Consider the following 20,225-nt stretch of genomic DNA (forward strand, 5'->3'; position numbering starts at 1 on the left):
TTATTAGTACAATATTGTCATTACAACTTAAAAAGATCAGTAACGTGTTTAAATAGATAACACAAAATTTCTTTTTCGATATTACCACCTCTTTAAAACGGAAAATCTGTAATAACCAAATTCAGCATTATTTTACATACTTACAAAAAGAAATGATCTAACCAATACTCAGAAGTAGGTGCTTAGGTAACAGACAAAACCTTTTCGCATAAAATTTTCGACAAAGAAAGTACCCGCGAGATCTACGGTCACGGTCACGATGAGAGCAAACGAACGACCAAACATCCTAATGTTTTATTCTCCACATTACTCCACATAATCGCCAAAGACGCCTTATTCACTTTTCTTATAGGATCGGTAAGTGTAAGAAAGAGATGTAAAGCTGAGCGTTCGGTGGGAGAAGGGAGCAACAGGTAAAGATGCCGAGGCCACTTCCGTCTTGACTGTCGAATATTTCAAACCGGTAGTGAGAAGGCAGTCAGATTATATTTAAACTAATAATTATTATCTATACTTGTGTTTACACTTATTTCATAGTTACAAAATTCCGAAATACCAAATAATATCGTATTTGCTTTACTTAGGTTCTCTACTAAGGAATTATTACATTATTAAAAAGTGGCGCGCTTAAACGCTGACGTAATCTTGCCACACAAGCACTTCCTTATGCCCTAAGAAATGACATATCCTATATAAATTACAATTAAAAAAGTAGTAAAGTTAGTTGTATTGTTTTACATTAAAGCTTCATCACATGAACTAGGTTTGCAGAAACTTATTAGCACTTTAATACGCAGTTAAAATGGGACTCTATTCTCAAACGGGTTCCCGAAGTTTTATCTCAGTCTCCGCTATATTATGTGAGGCGAGGCGGTGCAGGCGCGGAGGAGGGGCAGTGGACGCGCGTCCGTCCGCCCGCGCCTCCACCGCATCGTCAGTTCGCGTCGGAGAGTTGCCCGCGACGCTTGTCTGCGAGCTCGCTCCCTCAGATACGCTGCTGGTTTACGGCGTGCCGTAACACGACACGTTTGGAGGGATCGTTGCTGCTACGCGTGTGACTCGTGCTCTGTGAACACTGGATATTGTGCTTCTAGTGCTGTGACAATGCGAATGTGCTGATTCTACAAAATATTATTTTGCTTGAAAGGATTTTTGACAACACAGCCAGTTCCGGATCAGCTCGGCCGGTGAGTAGCGGAGCTTATCGCGAGCGGCAAGCCGTGCTATCTCTAACTCACGCATTTCCGACCCCGCCCGATAAGACCAAATATGACTGTAACCGCTACAGAATCCGGCTTTAGATATTTTTCTAAAACACTAAAAATGGGTCATGATCAATTTCGGAGTTACCATAACCTCGATGTACATAATAATACAATAATAATTGACATTTATAATAAGATCTATTGAATTATCATGCACGTGTCGTGCACCCTCCATATCAGACAGTTGATAGGCGTTCGTCCCTCCTCATTTGTCCTTTTGTAAAAAAGTATTGTACCTTTCACCATTACATTAAATTTTTTTTTTTTTTGAAAAAAAAATCTTATGTTAAAACAAAAAGTTAAACGTGTCACAGGAATGTACAAAACTAAATATGTAAATATTATTATAAATATAAAAACATCCTATGTATTGTTATAATTGGATTTAATAAGTTTTAAGGTAGTATAATTTTATAACTGCTCATTATAAGTAAATATTACATGTAACTAAATAATTATACAATATAATATTACAAATATGTTACGTACTACAATAATATTCAACAACTCGTGACTATATACTATGTTAGTTTGCTTTTATATGGTTAGTTTAGTTTAAACAAATCAAAAGATTCAATTTTTTTCTGTAAAACGTAAAAAAAGTAAACGTAGTTATAAAATTGTAAAATTAGGCGGGCGAAGTTACAAAGACTTACAAAATGAAAACAAAACAAGAAGGTAAATAAGTATAACGGTACAATGTTGTAAAATTCTTTACGTAACATTTAATGAAATGATAAGAATTAGTATTGGTCAACTAAACCATACGCACTTACGCTCTTTAGCGATAAGACCAAGGCAGTCATATTGTACATATTATTTTTGGTTTTTCTTCTATGTTACATGTATTGTTTCTGGTTGTGCAATAAAGTATATTTGTATTGTATTGTATGTACATACTCGTACTTAGTATTAGCGCCACCTGTTGCTGAGTAGATGCACTATAAATAACATGATACAAAAAACTAAAATGAAAATATTTATTGTATAGAAATTCTAATTTCAATAATAATTTTGTTACAGAACATCGTGATGAAAGTAGTTAGTCTTCAATTACCGTCGGGACCCAGTATGGAGCGGTTACCGCTACCATTTAGCCCGACGGAACTTCTATGGAGGTACCCATTACCTTGGGCACCGCCTCCACCATCACCTCTCGGCGATACAAAGGCCCAATTACCAGCTGGTCTCCCTCCAGAACCAAGATTATGGACTCGCGAAGATGTTGCCGTTTTCTTAAAATGGTGTGAGAGGGAGTTCGACTTGCCTAACTTCGATATGGATCTATTTCAAATGAATGGTAATTAAGATTTTTAATTTTTTATATAAAAAATGGCTGTGTAGCACAGTAAAGCTGTAGTAGCGTAGTAAAGAATATAACATGCCCCCTCTTCCCGTGGGTATCCCAAGAAGCTACTAAGGGATAACACAGATACATAACCACCTTGGAACTTACAAAGCCGATGGATGGCGGAATAACCATCCGACTGCTGGCTTTGAAATACACAGGTCATAGACGGGCAACAGCGTTTTCGGTGCGACCAAGCCAGCCCTGCAATCATAAACCCGCCTGCCCAGCGTGGTGGCTATGGGCAACACACATGACTTCACGACATTTTTGGCGCGAACTTATAAAGGCCTATGTCCAGCAGTAGACTGCGATAGGTTGAAGTGATAATGATTTAAAAAAAAAAAAATTTACTATAAGTATTTATTTTATCAAATCAAATCTAATTTAAAAATAACTTTATTCAAATAGGCTACGTTATTAGTATTCAACTTTGTATTTCTATTGCAGGTAAAGCCCTTTGTCTTCTAACAAAAACTGATTTGGGAGAACGTTGCCCTGGAGCTGGTGATGTTTTACATAATGTTCTACAAATGTTAGTACGCGATGCAGCCTTACTTGGGAGAGTACCATCCTCGCCAGTGACGCCTACAGCGCGCGCGGCTCCATACCCCCCATCGCCACATTCACACCCCCCAACCCCTACTTGGGCAGTAGATGGGTTCCACCACTTTCACAGTGCCGCTGCTGCGGCAGCTCAGCCTAATTCTGTTACATTAAGTCCAGCACCATCGGTGGATAGTTCTGGAAGCCCTCAAAGAGGAGAAGCTATGAACTACGCCCCTGCTTATGCTCCACCAGTACCCGTAACTGCTCAAGCTGTTAGTTCTGGAAGTAATCACTCGGATTCGGATGAAGAAGCCCAGTTTTCGGCACCTCGGTCACCGAAGGAAACTGCTTTAACGAGCCCTGCGCCGCAAACACATGTTGCGCAACAACACACGCATTACCGAACTCAACATCGGGAATTCTTTCCAAACGATATGCCCGAATCTAACACAAGTAAGTTACTAAAATATTAATTATCTTCTTCGATTATTTATAGTAAAAAAAGGGTTGTTAATAAATATAACTTTGTCCTTTTCAGATGGTAGACTTCTATGGGATTTCTTGCAACAACTTTTAAATGATCCTACGCAAAGATACACAAATTACATTGCGTGGAAAAATAGAGAAACGGGCGTTTTTAAGATAGTAGATCCAGCTGGTCTTGCTAAGCTTTGGGGTATTCAAAAAAATCATTTGTCAATGAATTATGACAAAATGTCACGTGCTCTACGATACTACTATCGTGTCAATATACTAAGAAAAGTACAAGGGGAACGACATTGTTACCAGTAAGTTTACAATTATCATATCAATATTAAATCTGGTACAAAAAGTTTTTATATAATTTATTAAAATATAAATTTTTCCTTTTACAGATTTTTAAGAAACCCAACGGAACTGAAAAACATAAAAAATATTTCACTACTACGGCAACAAATGAGTCCAACTCGCGTTGCACAACAAGCAGCGGTAAAAACGGAAATGAAAGAAGAGCGATGTGAAGAGGATAACGTTGATGAAGATATGCCCACTGACTTAAGTATGACGGCGTCAGAGCCCTGGAGGAAACGAGCTCGACCCGACCCACCCGCTCCTCACGACAAACATCGTATTAGTGCTCTCATCGGCGATAATATGATGTTAAAAAGAGAAGCGGAGTATAACAATGAACATTATGCTCTCAATTTAAAAAGTGAAAAATGTGAACAATGATTTGTAAACATGTGACATAACATAGAACACTCAGTGTGATGTGTTTTAAATTTTGATTGTGCAAAATGCTCCATCTGCTGTATTTTAGTCAAATATCTCTCAGTTATATTGGTCTTCCTTTAAATAATGAATATAAATAGAATTATCCAAAAATATAAACACTGAGAGTAATTTGATAAATATGGTCATTGGGGTAAAGACAGGGTATGGACCTATAATGATGCCTTTGTGCCAAGTGATTTTTATCTAATAGTGTCAATTACGTAACTAGTTAGCAAAAGAGGACAAGAATTTATTTGTGTTGAAGTCATAAAGACTATATAAATATTTTGTGCAATGGATAATTTTGTAATTGCTGACTGAAATCTTGCAGTTACAATAAAAAAATGTTGCCAAAATCATCTGTAGAGCTACATCTATCTGCGGAATGCGTTGAAATTGCATTTTTCTATTAATTTAATTAAGTAACATATGTTTATTTTTGTTTTTTTTTTTTTTTTTATAGATTGCTGAAGATTTAAAAAACAATATCACACGAAATATTATTGTCTTCCATTGTTTTGTTTTTTTGGCAAAAAAATAAATAATTGTAGCATGTGAAATATTTAATTAAAGCTACCACAATTATATTTGTTTTATAATTGGCAACTTCTATTATCAAAGATTTTCATCTACACTTGTTCTACAAATTATGTTATATAATAAATGTTAAAAAGACAATAATTTAACTAACCTACCTAAACAATGCCTTGAAATTCAATCTAAAATCCCACTGTGATAAAAAGTATGATGTGGTAGTCTTATAGAATATGCTAGGGCTTTTACTCAATGATTTCCAGCTACAATTTTCTGTGATCTCTTATAACAATATAAGTAAATAATGTAATAAAAGGTAATAGATATCGTGTTTGTAAATATTAGTTAAATATAAATTAGAATAAGTGAACCAAAATAATGTATGTAGAATTTGTCAAACAAAATGTGAAGCTTTATCAAAGTACCTAGGTAACAGTAAGAATAGTAACAATCAAGTTTGTACTTTTACAATAATTTCTATTTGGCGGTAGCCACGATTTCCAAACTTGTACACAATAAAAGTAAATATAATCTAAAATGTTGTGTCAGATTATAACCTAAAATAAATGGAAATAATATTATTGTAATATATATATTTTTTTCTTTTTCATTATGAGCATATATAAAAAGGTACCTCTTATCCAATCCTAATTAATAGGATGAATTAAATAACTTAAAAAAAAAAACAATAATGCACGCGAAAGAAAGAAGTTATTGTTGATGATAACAAAAATATTGATAATGCTTATAGAGCAATAAACGAAATTAGAGTTCATAAACAAAAAAAAACTCATATTAATTAGAATTATCTCTTTGTGCTATAACAAAACCAAATATTAAAACAGTTTTTAGCATCCAAAAAAACTTAGGTACATAAAGAATTTCAGAACATAGGTACAGAGTCCTAATTTAGAAATATTGACAAGTCAAGTAACTTTGATAATGTACTTATTTTCACATTTACCACTCACTTAACACATTAAATTCACAATAACTTTGGTATTATTTATACAGCCCTCAATTGGGCCACCAGTCAATTGACCAGACCAGTTTATACTAAGTGCACTAAAGGGCACTAATATTACAATTATTAAATTGCTCAAACTCAAAATACACCCCAAGTTTAAAGATTTTTTTTTTTTTTTGTTGAATCCATGTTTATCATATAAAAATATATTTTATATTTAAAATAGTGATAAAAAAAAATATTGTTTAAATATCTTTGTGAACTTATCGGAATTTTAAAAAATAATTGAAATAATAGGGCTTTTTAGCTAAATTGTTTTTTTTCTCTGTAACGGCATAATTTGTATTGTTTTTTTTCCATTTTTATTATTAAATAATAAAAAAAATTCGAAACCTCACTATAACCCAGCGAGAAGCTCCCCCGCAATCCTTGTGTTGCACGACGCGATACATGGTTACACCAGTGTCTCGACTAGTCGACCACAGTTTCGACGACTCTAATGACGAGTGGACTGTAACTTGTAAGTGCGTTATTTTTTTTTTCAAATCAATTCGAAAAGTTAGCAATTTCTTATGATTTCTCAATCAAACGATATTGTAAATGGTACAAATATAATAATAATAATCTTTATTGCACACCAATAAAAGATACATAATTGTGTTTGCTCGCAAACGAAAAAAAAACCGACTTCAATTACATCGACGAGTAATACAACGTAGATCGACGAAAAAATAGTCAAGTAACTACGCGTTATCAAAGATTAATCAAAAAGTAGTTATCAGATCTCGATAAAATTTATATGTGACCATATGATAAACATCAGCTTTCGATTAAATCAAAAATTATCAAAATCGGTATACCCAGTAAAAAGTTATTGCGGATTTTCGAGAGTTTCCCTCGATTGCTCTGGGATCCCATCATCAGATCCTGGTTTCCTTATCATGGTACCAAACTAGGGATATCTCCTTTCCAACAAAAAAATTATCAAAATTGGTACATCCAGTAGAAAGTTATGCGGTATAATACAACGTAGGTCGACGAAAAAAGCGTCAAGTAAAAACGCATTATTAGATATAGCTCGAAAAGTAGTTGTTAGATCTCAAATAAATTTAAATGGGACCAATTGGCACACACCACCTTTCGATTAAAAGAAAATTTGTCGAAATCGCTCCACCCAGTCAAAAGTTCTGATGTAACATACATAAAAAAAAAAAAAAAAAAAAAATAGTCGAATTGAGAACCTCCTCCTTTTTTTGGAAGTCGGTTAAAAAGTAGTACACGTAGAGGAAGATGTACAAAGGCGGTCTTATGGCTAAAAGAGCGATTCCTTCCAGACAATCTTTGGGTATATGACAGGGCATAGAAAAGCAGTTAGGAAGTGTACAAATAATTGTTATAAAAATTAGAAATAAATTACAATAGAGTATAAAATTATACATGTATACATACGTAAATATACGTACATACTTATACTCATATATACACATAAATAAGTATAAATAATTCATATATACTTATATCGTCCAAAGGTGAAAAGACAATCATGTCGAATTTAGCGACAAATAGTGAACCTTGAGATACTTTTTGCTAAAGAGTGATTGAGAATATAAATACTGCGTAGAAACTAAGTTTGTAAATGTATATTATTTAAAATAATATCTATGTTACATATAATAAAATGGTAGGAAAGTCAAAACTGTACATTGAATATTTTTTTAAAAGAATACTTGGGGTGTGATCTACAATCGATAACGAAACCAAAAATATAGTTTTTAGAATTTTTGTCTGTTTGTCTGTATGTATGTCCGGGATAAACTCAAAAATTACCGCATGGATTTACTTCAAATTTGGCTCGAATATTATTATGAAGTCGGGTCAATATATAGGCTACATATTATCATGCTATCACCTACCGGGAACGAGCAGTGAACCTTTATTTCTTCAACGCATTCTGTAACGTGTAATCTAACGACGCATATTTGAATGTTGTTGTTATTATGTTAATAACCATGCTTATATAAGCTAGCTTCACACTATAAAAATCACGCAATATAAGTAACTAAGTCGATAAAAATAATTAAATGAATATAAGTAGACAATTTTAAAGCAGCGCCATCTATGAGATTTTTTCTGTAGATATGAAATGTAAAGAAGAAACGGGTAAATGAATGTTATTTTAAAAGGTATAATCGTAGGTATTTTTGGTACTGTATAGCGTTCACGCAGACGACGTCGCGGGCAGCAGCTAGTAATATAATAAAATGGTAGGAAAGTCAAAACTGTACATTGAATATTTTTTTAAAAGAATACTTCGGGTGTGATCTACAATCGATACCGAAGCCAAAAATATGGTTTTTAGAATTTTTGTATGTTTGTCTGTATGTATGTCCGGGATAAACTCAAAAAGTACCGCATGGATTTACTTCAAATTTGGCACGAATATTATTAAGAAGTCGTGTCAACATATAGGCTACATATTATCACCCTATCACCACCTACGGGGAACGAGCAGTGAACCTTTATTTCTTCAACGTATTCTGTAACAACGCGTAATCTAACGACACATTTGAATGTTGTTGTTATTGTGTTAATAATAACCATGCTATAAGCTAGCTTCACACTATAAATAAAGACATTCTCTAGTATATTTAGTATCAGCATTGCACCCGTGCGAAGCCGGGGCGGGTCGCTAGCTTAAAACAATTTGTAATTTTGTTTCTGAACTTATCATAAAGTAAGCTCGATTATGCCTAAATATAAAAACAAAAGTAAAGTGACACGTGGCCGAGATACTACCTCTTGCTAAAATAATAATAGATATCCTAAATATTTTCATCACTAAAGTAATACAACATAAATTATATAGCATTTCCCAACGATGGTATTAAAAAGAAACTAACAAATTTGATTTACGATCCGATCTATAGCCCAGATCACAGTCGTCATCTTCATCATCATCATTTCAGCCTATTGCAGTCTACTGCTAGACATAGGCCTCCACAAGACATTTTTGGCGCGAACTTATGTATGTTGCCCATAGTCACCACGCTGGGCAGGCGAGTTGGTGACCGCAGGGCTGGCTTTGTTTCACCGAAGACGCTACTGCCCGTCTTCGGCCTGTGTATTTCAAAGCCAGCAGTTGGATGGTTATCCCGCCATCGGTCGGCTTTATAAGTTCCAAAGTGGTAGTGGAACTGTGTTATGCCTTATGACTGACGACGCGTTAGCGAAAATGTAATAGCACTGGTTGTTGCGCTGGCGGTCGCGGGTTCGATTCCCGCTCACGACAGACATTTGTATCGACCATATAGATGTTAGTCGTGGTCTGGGCGTTGTGTTTGTGTATTGTGTTTCCGGACCCCCAACACAGGAGAAAATTCTACTGGGGGACCCGTTGAGTTGTGGCTCTTCATGGCAGACTTGAGGGCCTGTCTGGGTACGGGCCTCGAGGTTACCCTCTAGGTTAGCCGGGCCGGGGCTGCCGGCCCGGCTATATATATATATACACCGGGATCTGGTGATGGAATCCTAAAGAAATCGAGGGAAACACTTGAAAATCCGCATAACTTTTTACTGGTTGTACAGATTTTGATGATTTTTTATTTAATCGAAAGCCGATGTTTATCATGTGGTCACATTTAAATTTCATCGAGATCTAATTACAAATTTTGGAGAAATCTTTGATAATGCGTATTTCATCAGTCATCATCATCATTTCAGCCATCACATTCCACTGCTGGACACAGGCCTCCACAAGTTCACGCCAAAAATAGCGCGAACTCGTGTGTTGAACTAGTGTGTTGCCCATAGTCAATGCGTATTTACTTGACTATTTTTCTCTACCTACGTAGTATTACTTGTCGATGTAATTAAAGTCGGTTTTTTTCGTTAGCAAGCAAACACAATTATTTAGTAAAAATATAGGAAAAGAAGTACGCGCAAAAAAAAACAAACAATACTTCGCGATCAAGGAAATAAATAGCGCCTACCAATATTTTAACGCAATCTCCACAATGTGTGCAATACTTATTTTATTTTAATATTTTCAATCTTATATCGCAATTGAAAATGGATTTGTAGTTTGTAGAAAAATCAATTACTGTTAATTTCATTAATCTTAATACTTTGTACTAATTGTGAGTATAAAAAAATCTCACGTTACAAAGTAGTAAGAAAAGTAGTACCTATGTATTACACAAAAAATTTACTTTTAGAGAAGTATAAAAAGTCAAAATATCTTAATGATGCTACTTCTCTATAATTGACAAGAATATTTTTTTATTATAATCAGTACAAATACAAAACAGTTGTTAGTTTTGAAAACACACATTTATCTTTTTTTTCTCACTGGTCCAACTTACTAAACCGAAAGGGAAATAAATAAATTGTAAAACCAATTTCCAATTAAAAAATAGCATAGAAGAAAAATTATAAAATTCGTCTAAAAGGTTTGCCCTCAAATTCATATAACGACAGGCCATAGTGGGCACAACTGGCTGTTAGTGCAGTTGTGATTTCAATCATCACTCACTACAAATTTTTGTTTGTTTTGGCCATAATGACTTACAAACACATTTAAAAGTTCCTACACAAAACTATTTGCTATGGGTTTAACTATAAATTGTAAAAATAAAAAAAATAATTACCAACAACTTTTTTGAGTTTGTAAAGTAATTTTTTTTTTTCTGTTAAATATTGTATGGTGGTTCATAAATGGCCACATTCAGAACTTTACCTCGCACTTAACAGTTTCTTATAATTATTTGTTTACTAAAAATACTTTCAACTGTATTAAAAATACCATTTAAAAATCTCAAACTAATATTTTTATTGTATAAGACTGCTATAAATATGACTTAAGTAATTCATTTCTACTTTGGTCAAAATATGTGTTAAAACAAATTAAAAATATATTTCTAATTGAAATACTTTTATTCAATAACATTAATTTCTTTACTTAATCATTAATAAAAATCAGTATTAGTACAATTTAAAAAGTGGTTATGTATTTTGAGGTTGACTTTGGAAGAATATAATATCGTCTGCTATTACTGTTGATGCTGTTCTAACTTGCCCGTCATCTAGTTTAACTTCACCGTACGATAGTTTTCCAGTGACATACACTCTTTGACCTTTCTTTAAGTACTTGTAAACTGTGTCACGTAATCCCGGTCTGAAGACACTGATCCTATGCCAATCCGTTTTTTGTAAAATGTCACCTGACTCATATTTGTAACTAAAATGAGTAGCTAGTGGGAAGTTCACTACGGGATGATCTTCAGATCCACGTTTCTGAGGATCAGCACCTACTCGACCCAATAATGTGACTTGATTGATAGCTAAAATTCAAATTGATAAAAATATATCAAATTGTTTCAAATCACCTAAATCATTTTTATTGTTAGAAATAACGACTTACTTTTCTCCGTGTTTTGAACATCACATTGCACTGCTGATGTGTGTAATTGTTGAGTTAAGACTATTCTTCGGAGTGTTGAAGATACCTTTAAAAATTATTTGAAATATGTATAATCATTTATTATGCATTTTGCAGAAGAAGATACAGAGCGATAATAGTTTCCAATTGATTCGTGTTTAAGTAGTTAAAATCTACCCGAACTTCTACGGACTGTGAAACTTTGTATAATATAAAAATTAAACTCGTATTAACATTATTTATTAACCGGTATTTTAAGAGGTTATATAAAATTGTAAGTCACTTACCTTATAAAGGCACTGCATTTTTTTTTGTCTTCTTTCAGCCTTCTTTTTTATATAATTTATATAGTCACACCATCGAGATCACAAAGATGTGCCAGAAAAGAAGCAAGTTACTTTACTCTTTGCACAAAGAGTCTTTGCAGAAAAGTAAAGTCAAGCTGTCAAGAAGTGTAAATAGAAATAGGTAGGTACCTAATAAAAAAGCGCGAATATAGTACACAGATTAAGTATTAGTTACTGATATAGTAAATACAAATTAATATTTATACTATGGTCTATGGTTCTGAGCACAGATGATCAGTACCTAGACAGCCTAGGCTTGTTAAAAAAGTATCGATATTTTTAATATTTTAATACAATAAATTTTGTAGGGGCTAGTAATGTGTATGCCGTGTGGTGTCAGCCGAGTAGAATAGCACCACCCCCTTTCTTCCAAACCACCGCCAACAAAACCAAGTGCGTTGTGTTTTTGTTGCCCAATGATAAGCATCCAAATTATAATTTTGAAATACATAACGAGAGTCTTATTGTCAATGATACTACAGTTTTCTTAGGGATAAATTTGGACTGAAAACTCCAGTGGAATTCCCATTTGTCATCCTTAAATGGTAGACTCAGCTCCGCAGCATTCGCAGTTAGAAAAGTACGACAACTAACCCACGTTGCTGCTGCGCGTCTTACGGTCCGTTACTGTAGGGTAATACTACAGATATTGAGACTGTATTTATTTTGCAAAAAAGGGCTATTCGGAGCTCGAGTCTCACCACGGGATGTTTTTCAAAAAGTAGATTGCTTCGCAATATATTTATGACAGTATTATGTATATACCAGAATATTCATTGTTTTGAAATAAATAGTAATAATCGCAGTGTAAACACGAAAGAACAACACAAGGAACAAGGAAGAACAAAATTTTAACTCCAAACAAATCCAACTATATATATACGATGATGTGCCGGAAGCACCCGAGAGAAAACTATGGCCGAGAGAAAAAAAAATTAAATAAAAGTTAATACTTTTAGGAGAAACAAACTTATTTATTTTAAAAAAAAGACAGAAAACCGAACACTTAACTTCTATTTATTACTCATTTTTACAAATATAACAATTATCACAAAAATTAACCTTAACCACTAACTTAATCGAAAATAATGACCGAGAATTACAATTTAAATTAACCAAGCAAACAACAGTTACTTTGAATATAAAAATGATCAACGCACTCGTCATGAAACAACGACCTATCGTTCCGAAAGCCGAGAAGCAAAAGAGCCCTCTGAACGGGTAGGGACTGCTTTTATTGACGTTGTTGCATGACGTTACAAAACGTATTAGCGGGTAGGGAACTATTTTTATTAACACTGTTGCATGACGTCACGAAACGTATTAAAATAATCGATATTATGCTAACAATACATATATAGCAGCCGTCATATTTTGACTTTTTTTTTTTATTTCAGTGTTTATTTTTTTTTTTTTTTTTTTTTTTTTTTTTTTTTTTTTTTTTTTTTTTTTTTTTTCAGTGTTTATTTTAAGTTGCTTTATTGTGTTTTTTTTTTTTAATTTGTTTTTAAGTTATTCCTTTTTTTTAATGAATGTATTTAAATGTTTTAAATGCAGTCCGTGACCCAATCTAGTGATGGCACGTCGAAGACGACCCATACATGTACACAGTGCAACAAGATATTCAAATCGTTGAAAGGCCTCAAAATACATACTACAAAAACACACAGGGAATGTAGCCAAAATAGTTCACCATTAGACATCCATCCAACTATTCCGCGTGCGCCTACTTATGTAGCCAACGATACAAAGCCTTTCCACACATATCTCAGCCATTTGAAAAATAGTATACCCATAATTAAAAGAATCCCTCGAGGAGCCCGAATAACAGTTGCTACATATTTATCACAATTAATCCAGAAATGTTACATTAGCAATTGTACTCAAGACTGGCAGAACCTATTTTTATTTTCATACAGCACACTACATATAATAAAAACTGATGAACCGAATTTATCGTTGACACAAAAGATCAAGAATAACTGTGCTATAAGCTCGTCGCCTTCTCCCGCACCTCCAATCAAGCATGATCGTAATCGCAACAAAATCATCGAAAAAAAAATCTGTGATGGAGATCTCAAAGGTGCCGCTCGCCTTTTGTTCTCCAATGACGTGCTATCACCAGATACCCCTGACACACTTCAGGCCTTACGGACAAAACACCCTCCAGCTCCAGTAAACCCATTTTTTCTCGACCCACCAACAGCAGGGCAAGAATGCCTTCAAATTCAAAAGAAAGATGTTACGGATGCCATTTTATCTTTTAAACCAGGTTCGGCTGCAGGTTTGGATGGAATCTCACCCCAACATTTGAAAGATTTAACATCGCATTCTGTGGGTGATGCAGGTGAGCAACTTGTAAATTCGATCACTAAATTAATAAATTTTATGTATTCCGGTAATGTCAATCCAGAAATTGTTCCCATTTTTTTCGGCGCGAACCTCATCGCCCTCACCAAAAAGGACGGAGGGGTGAGACCAATTGCTGTTGGATCAACACTTCGACGTCTGGCCTCCAAAATTGCTGTTCGGCATATTTTACCAAAATTAAATTCGGAATTTGAACCCGTACAGTTAGGCTTCGGTGTAAAAGGAGGCTGTGAGGCAGCCGTCCATGCCCTACGCTCTTTCCTAACTTACGGCCAGCCTGACGTGTTGCTCAAAATTGACGTCAAAAATGCTTTCAATTCGGTAAATAGGGATACCCTGCTGACAGAAATAAAACAACATATACCAGAAGTATACAATTATCTTCTTCTCAGTTACGCTGACCCAACAAAATTATTATATCGTTCTAATGAACTGTCCTCGGAAGTGGGTTGTCAACAGGGTGATCCCCTTGGGCCTGCAATTTTTAGTTTAGCTATAAATCCGATAATTAAAAATCTAAATTCTAAATTCAACGTCTGGTATTTGGACGACGGAACCCTAGGAGGTGATGTGGATACTGTGTTATCGGACCTTTTTTTAATCAAAAATAAATTTGAAGCCATTGGTTTGGAACTTAATTTTAGCAAATGCGAACTTTTTATAAATAACTGCGACTTAAATTTACATGACGTAAAACAAAAATTTAATATTTTGGCTCCAAATATTAAAATAATTAACAGTAATTCCCTTTACCTTTTAGGTTCTCCAATTTTTGATGAATCTATTTCTGAATATATTAATAATTCAATCACTAAATTTCAAAATTCAGTTGACAGTCTCCTTGAAATTAGTCCACATTATGCACTTTGCATCTTAAAATATTGTCTTTTCGTCCCTAAATTTACGTATGCGCTCCGTTGCTGCTCCTTTTGGAATCACCCAGATCTTTTAACACAAATAGATGACTTAATCAAAATTACCTTGGAATCGATTCTTAATATGCAACTGAACGAGCAATCTTGGACCCAAGCATCCCTACCTATTCGTTATGGTGGTTTAGGGATTCGCAAAATTTCCAGTGTCACTTTACCAGCCTTCCTATCTTCTGTCCATAGTTCAGCAAATCTCATAAGTAAAATTTTAAGGGCATCCCCTTCAAACTTTGAGATTGCTGGCTTGGAAGAAGCTAGAAACGCTTTCTTAATTGCATGCCCAGGTCAAAATTTTCCAGTTTCTCCAAATTCACAGAGGAGCTGGGACAACATAAACTGCAAATTGACTTATGACAATCTTTTAAGCTGTAGTACAGGCTCGGCGCGTGCTAGGCTTTTGGCCGTGGGTACGCACGAGGCCGGCTACTGGCTTCACGCGTACCCTTCAACAAATACAGGAACATTTCTTGAGCCTGACACGCTCCGAATCGCAACCTGTCTACGGCTTGGGGTTCCGGTCTGCGCTCCTCATAAATGTCCCTGTGGCAGTGATGTCGATAAGCTAGGACATCACGGTCTGTCATGCCTAAAAAGTGCAGGCCGCTTCTCGAGACATGCCGCACTTAACGATATCATACGCCGGTCCCTTGCCACCGTCAACGTGCCAAGTCTACTTGAGCCGACTGGTATTGCAAGAGACGATGGCAAGAGACCGGACGGTATGAGTTTGATTCCATGGAAGATGGGCCGGGTGCTGGTATGGGATGCAACCTGTTCAGACACGCTAGCCCCTTCCCATCTACATGGAACCAACAACAGAGCTGGTGCGGCTTGTGAAGCGGCTGAAAAAACAAAAGCGGACAAATACAGGGGTCTAGGCTCCGAATATGATTTTGTCCCATTTGGTGTCGAGACCCTTGGTCCATGGGGTCCTAGCGCTATAAGACTTTCTAAGGAAATAGCAAAAAGGTTATTCGACGTCACAGGAGACCGAAGAGCTGGCAGCTACTTCGGACAAAGAATTAGTCTAGCTATTCAAAGAGGGAACGCTGCCAGTATCTTCGGAACCTTGCCTAAAGGGACTCCTTTTAGTAATATTTTTTAGTTATAATGTATATATACTTAAGGCTTTTTTTTTTTTTTTTTTTTTTTTTTTAGTTTAATGTAATTTATCTTATTATTATTATTATTGTTATTATTATCAATTTATTAATTAATAAAGATTTTATGTAAATAATAAAAATACATATATTTTTTCAAATGTAAAATAAAATAGAATAGAAAATAGTTTTCTCGTTACTTATATTATTGTATTATCAATAATAATCAACGAAATTGAATAAAGTAATATATTTGATAGCTTTCCACATGTAATTTCTGTTACTTTTCACAGATTTTACCATTTCTGTGATTTTTTACTATTTAACTTGTAATCCAAACAATTTACCTCAATGTTGAGTGAAATTATCCTCTGTTTTTATTAAATCCATAGAATGTTCAGTATACAAAATACTCTTCCACAATAAGCATTGCTTACTGGAATAGACAGCAATAAACACAATTTTTGAAAATAATTTTTTACCTTATTACCTACTAATAAAATAGGCTCATATTTTGTCATTGGACATATTCATTGTTCCTTCTGAGCGGTGATTTAAATTAAATGTTTCTTTTAAAGAATCATAAAAATTATACAATTCATCATTATTGATGTCACTAAAAATGTTCAATTTTTCTACTAGATCCAGTGGCGTAGCGTAGTGGGGGCGGGGGGGGCGGCCCGCCCCGGGCGGCACTTTTTAGGGGGCGGCAAAATTGAACAACACTTAAATAATAAAAACAATTAGTAAATACTAGGGCCCGGTACGTGCTTCGCTACGTATAAAGTGAAATAATAAAAAAAAATTACATCAAATTCATTTATAATACAAAAAAAAAAAAATTGCTAGGCTATTTTAAAACTTAATCCAAAACATTTGGATAACCAGTATTTTTTGTTTTTCCATTTTGACAAGCAATAGTCGAAGACTTTTTCATAGTCCACAATTGCCATACACAGCGGCTGATTATATTCTTCTGTCTTTTGTATAATCTATCGAACAGTATGAATGTGGTCTACAGTGCTGTAGTCTTTTCGAAACCTCGCTGGTCCGGTAGTTGGAATTCGTCGAGTCTTCTGGCGAGACGATCCGTAACAACACTCGAAAACAGCTTATAGATATGGCTCAGAAGTGAGATCGATGTGTAATTCTTTGACAGAGACTTGTCGCCTCTCTTAAAGAACAGCACCAAACACACTACTGGACCACACCTCCGGCGTGGTACCTCGGTGGGTGACGGCGTGAAAGAGTCTCGCCAAGACTTTTAGGGCAGGTCGCCCTGCGGCTTTAAGTAGCTCAGTCGTAACTAAGTCATCCCTATTCTGCTCAATCAGAGTAGCAATCTCTCTCGTATTTGAGCAGTGGAGGTCTCGGCGTATAAGTTTTCGTGTCTTCTTGGAAATAGCCCTCTGTTCTGGCGAAGCTGCTTGTGCAGTGAGCAACTCGCGCCTCCGCCACATTAGATCCAAGGCTTCGGAAGAGAGTTGGACTGCTGTGTTGACTTCGTCGGCTAAAGTGCCTACGACCTAGTGTACACACCGTCTTCACCACGTTGTCGGTCATCTCTTCCACGTTGCCAGTAGTTTCCAGCGAATCGAATCGGTTTTGGAGTTCCCATTGAAACTGCTCGGAGCCACATAGTAATTGGGGCAGCGTACGTCGGAGAGTAGATTTCACTAAGCGGGCCCGCTCTTTTCGGAGGTATATATTTAAAGTGCTCCGCAATAGCCGGTGGTTACTGCCAGTGTTAAACCAATTAACCAAGGAGACATCTCTGAATATATGCCTTTTATCCGCTATGATGAATCTATCTCGTTCCTCGTCATAGTGTTGGGGCTTTGCCATGTACACCGCCTTTGGGGCTTCTTCTTAAAAAAATGAATTCATCAAGAAGAGCCCCTCTGACTCGTAGTAGTTGACGAGCATCTGCCCCCTGCGATTCCAGCGCCCCTACCCGCGTGGTCCGATCCTCGATTCGTCGCGGTCTTGTATTCCCACTTTAGCGTTGAAGGCTCCCATAACAACGTTGTAGAAGGCCGAAGTAGTCCCATGCATGGCCCTAGTAATATCGTCATACAAGGCTTCGACTTCATTGCCAGATTGTGCTGAGGTCAGCGCGTAGAGCTGTATCACTTCTAGGGAGTACCTGTCAGTGAGTTTAAGTACAAGGTACGCTACCCGGGTCGACACATTGCTGACTTCCACAACGTTGTTAGTGATAGTCTTGTGGACCAGAAAATCGACGCCACCTTGGGAAAGCCCATCACCTTCACGGAAGCAGAACAAGTGCCCGGAGTCCAGGATCATCGTGTCTTCGCCCTCTCTTCAAACTTCAGACAACCCCAGTATGCTTCACTTAAGTTTAAGTTTAAGATTCGGTTTTACTTCCAGTTCGGTAAGGTTGTGGTCCAGCCGTAACATGCCTCCATTATACGTAACCGGTACGTAGTACCTGTAGTTTTGAGTGGCAGCCTACCGTATCCCGGTGATCCTCAGCACCCTCCGCCCCACCGTTACCGCGGCCGCTGCTGTAGCCGGGAATAGTGGGGCTACCGAGAACTGAGGGCCTAAAATTCTACCGCGAACTCATGAGGGTTTTTGTCCATAGTCACTACGCTGGGCAGGCGGGTTGGTGACCGCAGGGCTAGCTTTGTCGCACCGAAAACGCTGCTGCTTGTCTTCGGTTGTGTATTTAAAAAGCTAGCTGTAGGATGGCTATACCGCCATCGGTCGGCTTCACAAGTTCCACAGTGGTATTGGAACTTTGCTATTTCATATTATTAACTAGCTGACCCGGCAAACGTTGTTTTGCCAATAAACTATCTACTATAATATAAGTGTGCGGGGATTTACTTATAAACGAAAGCGTTGTAGACAATGAAAGTATGCTTTATTTAGTGCACAGAAAAATTAAAATAATACGTATAACAGTCACTACTACGATCGGTACACAAATAAAACCAAAAAAAAAACAATGGCCGAAAACAGTATAGTGAGTAAGACAGGAGACCGGCTTTATTCTCATCCCTACTCCGTGATGTTTGCTGGATGAGAGGTGACAACGTAATGTAGACATCTAGCGGGGATAACTGATCGATTGATAGTTATCGACCGGCGAAGGCAGGAGATCAAATTGAATTGAGAAAAAAATCACAATTAAAGGAAATTATTAAAAATAATAAAAAATAAAAATTGCGATGGAAAAATAGGGCTTGATCGTAGAAAGGTTGAAAATTAAGAGTAATATATTTTTTTTTTATTCTAAGTCATGACAAAATAAAAATAAAAATCCTGCCAAAAAAATTAAAGTTTATAATTAACAAATAAAATATAGGGGTTGATTGTAGAAGGTTGAAAATTTAGGGTTGTATGAATTTTTTTAATGTTGTATCATAAAAAAATAAAAATATAAATAATTTATCTAAAAATAAAAAAAAAATTAGGGGTGGACTACCCTTAACATTTAGGGGGATGAAAAATAGATGTTGTTCGATTCTCAGACCTACCCAATATGCACACAAAATTTCATGAGAATTGGTCTAGCCGTTTCGGAGGAGTTTAACTACAAACACCGCGACACGAGAATTTTATATATTAGATTAATTTATTTATTTTACATTAAATAGTATGTCTTAATAATTATCACTAATCTAATAAAATCTAATAAGTACTATTAATTATTTTGTATTGTTATTTAATTGATTGAAATTTTGATTTGGGCAAATGGAGATAAGGATTGATGAATTTTGCATGGAATTAAATAAAGCTTTATCTTTATTATTATTATTATTATTATTGGAACTTTTCTATCCCTTAGTCGCCTCTTACGACACCCACGGGATGAAACGGGGTGGCTAAATTCTATATGTCGTAGCCACTCAGCTAAGTAAGTTTTAGTATACTTTAAATTGAAATACCTAAACCTACCTACGGGGGCGGCAAAATATTCTTCCGCCCCGGGCGGCCGACAACCACGCTACGCCACTGACTAGATCTAAGAGCTCATTCCATGAGAACCAAGTCTCCTTATTTAGTGAAAATTGAGTCTTTTATAGAAGAAGTTCTCTCTGAAATAAAATCTTTCTTCTAAGTACTTTATAGCTTGTATGAAAAACTACTCTG

General features: G+C 35.8%; 2 protein-coding genes across 2 annotated transcripts; one reads left to right on the forward strand and one right to left on the reverse strand.

The window, feature by feature from the left end:
• Positions 1–2,246: 2,246 nt before the first annotated feature.
• Positions 2,247–5,537, forward strand: LOC123670116 (ets DNA-binding protein pokkuri). Its single transcript, XM_045603623.1, has 4 exons — positions 2,247–2,565; positions 3,064–3,615; positions 3,701–3,950; positions 4,038–5,537. Exons 1-4 carry the CDS (start codon positions 2,298–2,300, stop codon positions 4,372–4,374), a joined length of 1,407 nt encoding a protein of 468 aa, XP_045459579.1. The 5' UTR covers positions 2,247–2,297; the 3' UTR covers positions 4,375–5,537.
• A 5,293-nt stretch (positions 5,538–10,830) lies between these two features.
• On the reverse strand, positions 10,831–11,867 carry LOC123653347 (single-stranded DNA-binding protein, mitochondrial). Its single transcript, XM_045589363.1, has 3 exons — positions 11,642–11,867; positions 11,337–11,421; positions 10,831–11,256 (listed from the first exon to the last, which is right to left on the reverse strand). Exons 1-3 carry the CDS (start codon positions 11,657–11,659, stop codon positions 10,919–10,921), a joined length of 441 nt encoding a protein of 146 aa, XP_045445319.1. The 5' UTR covers positions 11,660–11,867; the 3' UTR covers positions 10,831–10,918.
• Positions 11,868–20,225: the final 8,358 nt, after the last annotated feature.

This window comes from Melitaea cinxia, chromosome 4 (genome assembly GCF_905220565.1).
Source record: "Melitaea cinxia chromosome 4, ilMelCinx1.1, whole genome shotgun sequence".
In the NCBI taxonomy this organism is placed as follows: Eukaryota; Metazoa; Arthropoda; class Insecta; order Lepidoptera; family Nymphalidae; genus Melitaea; species Melitaea cinxia.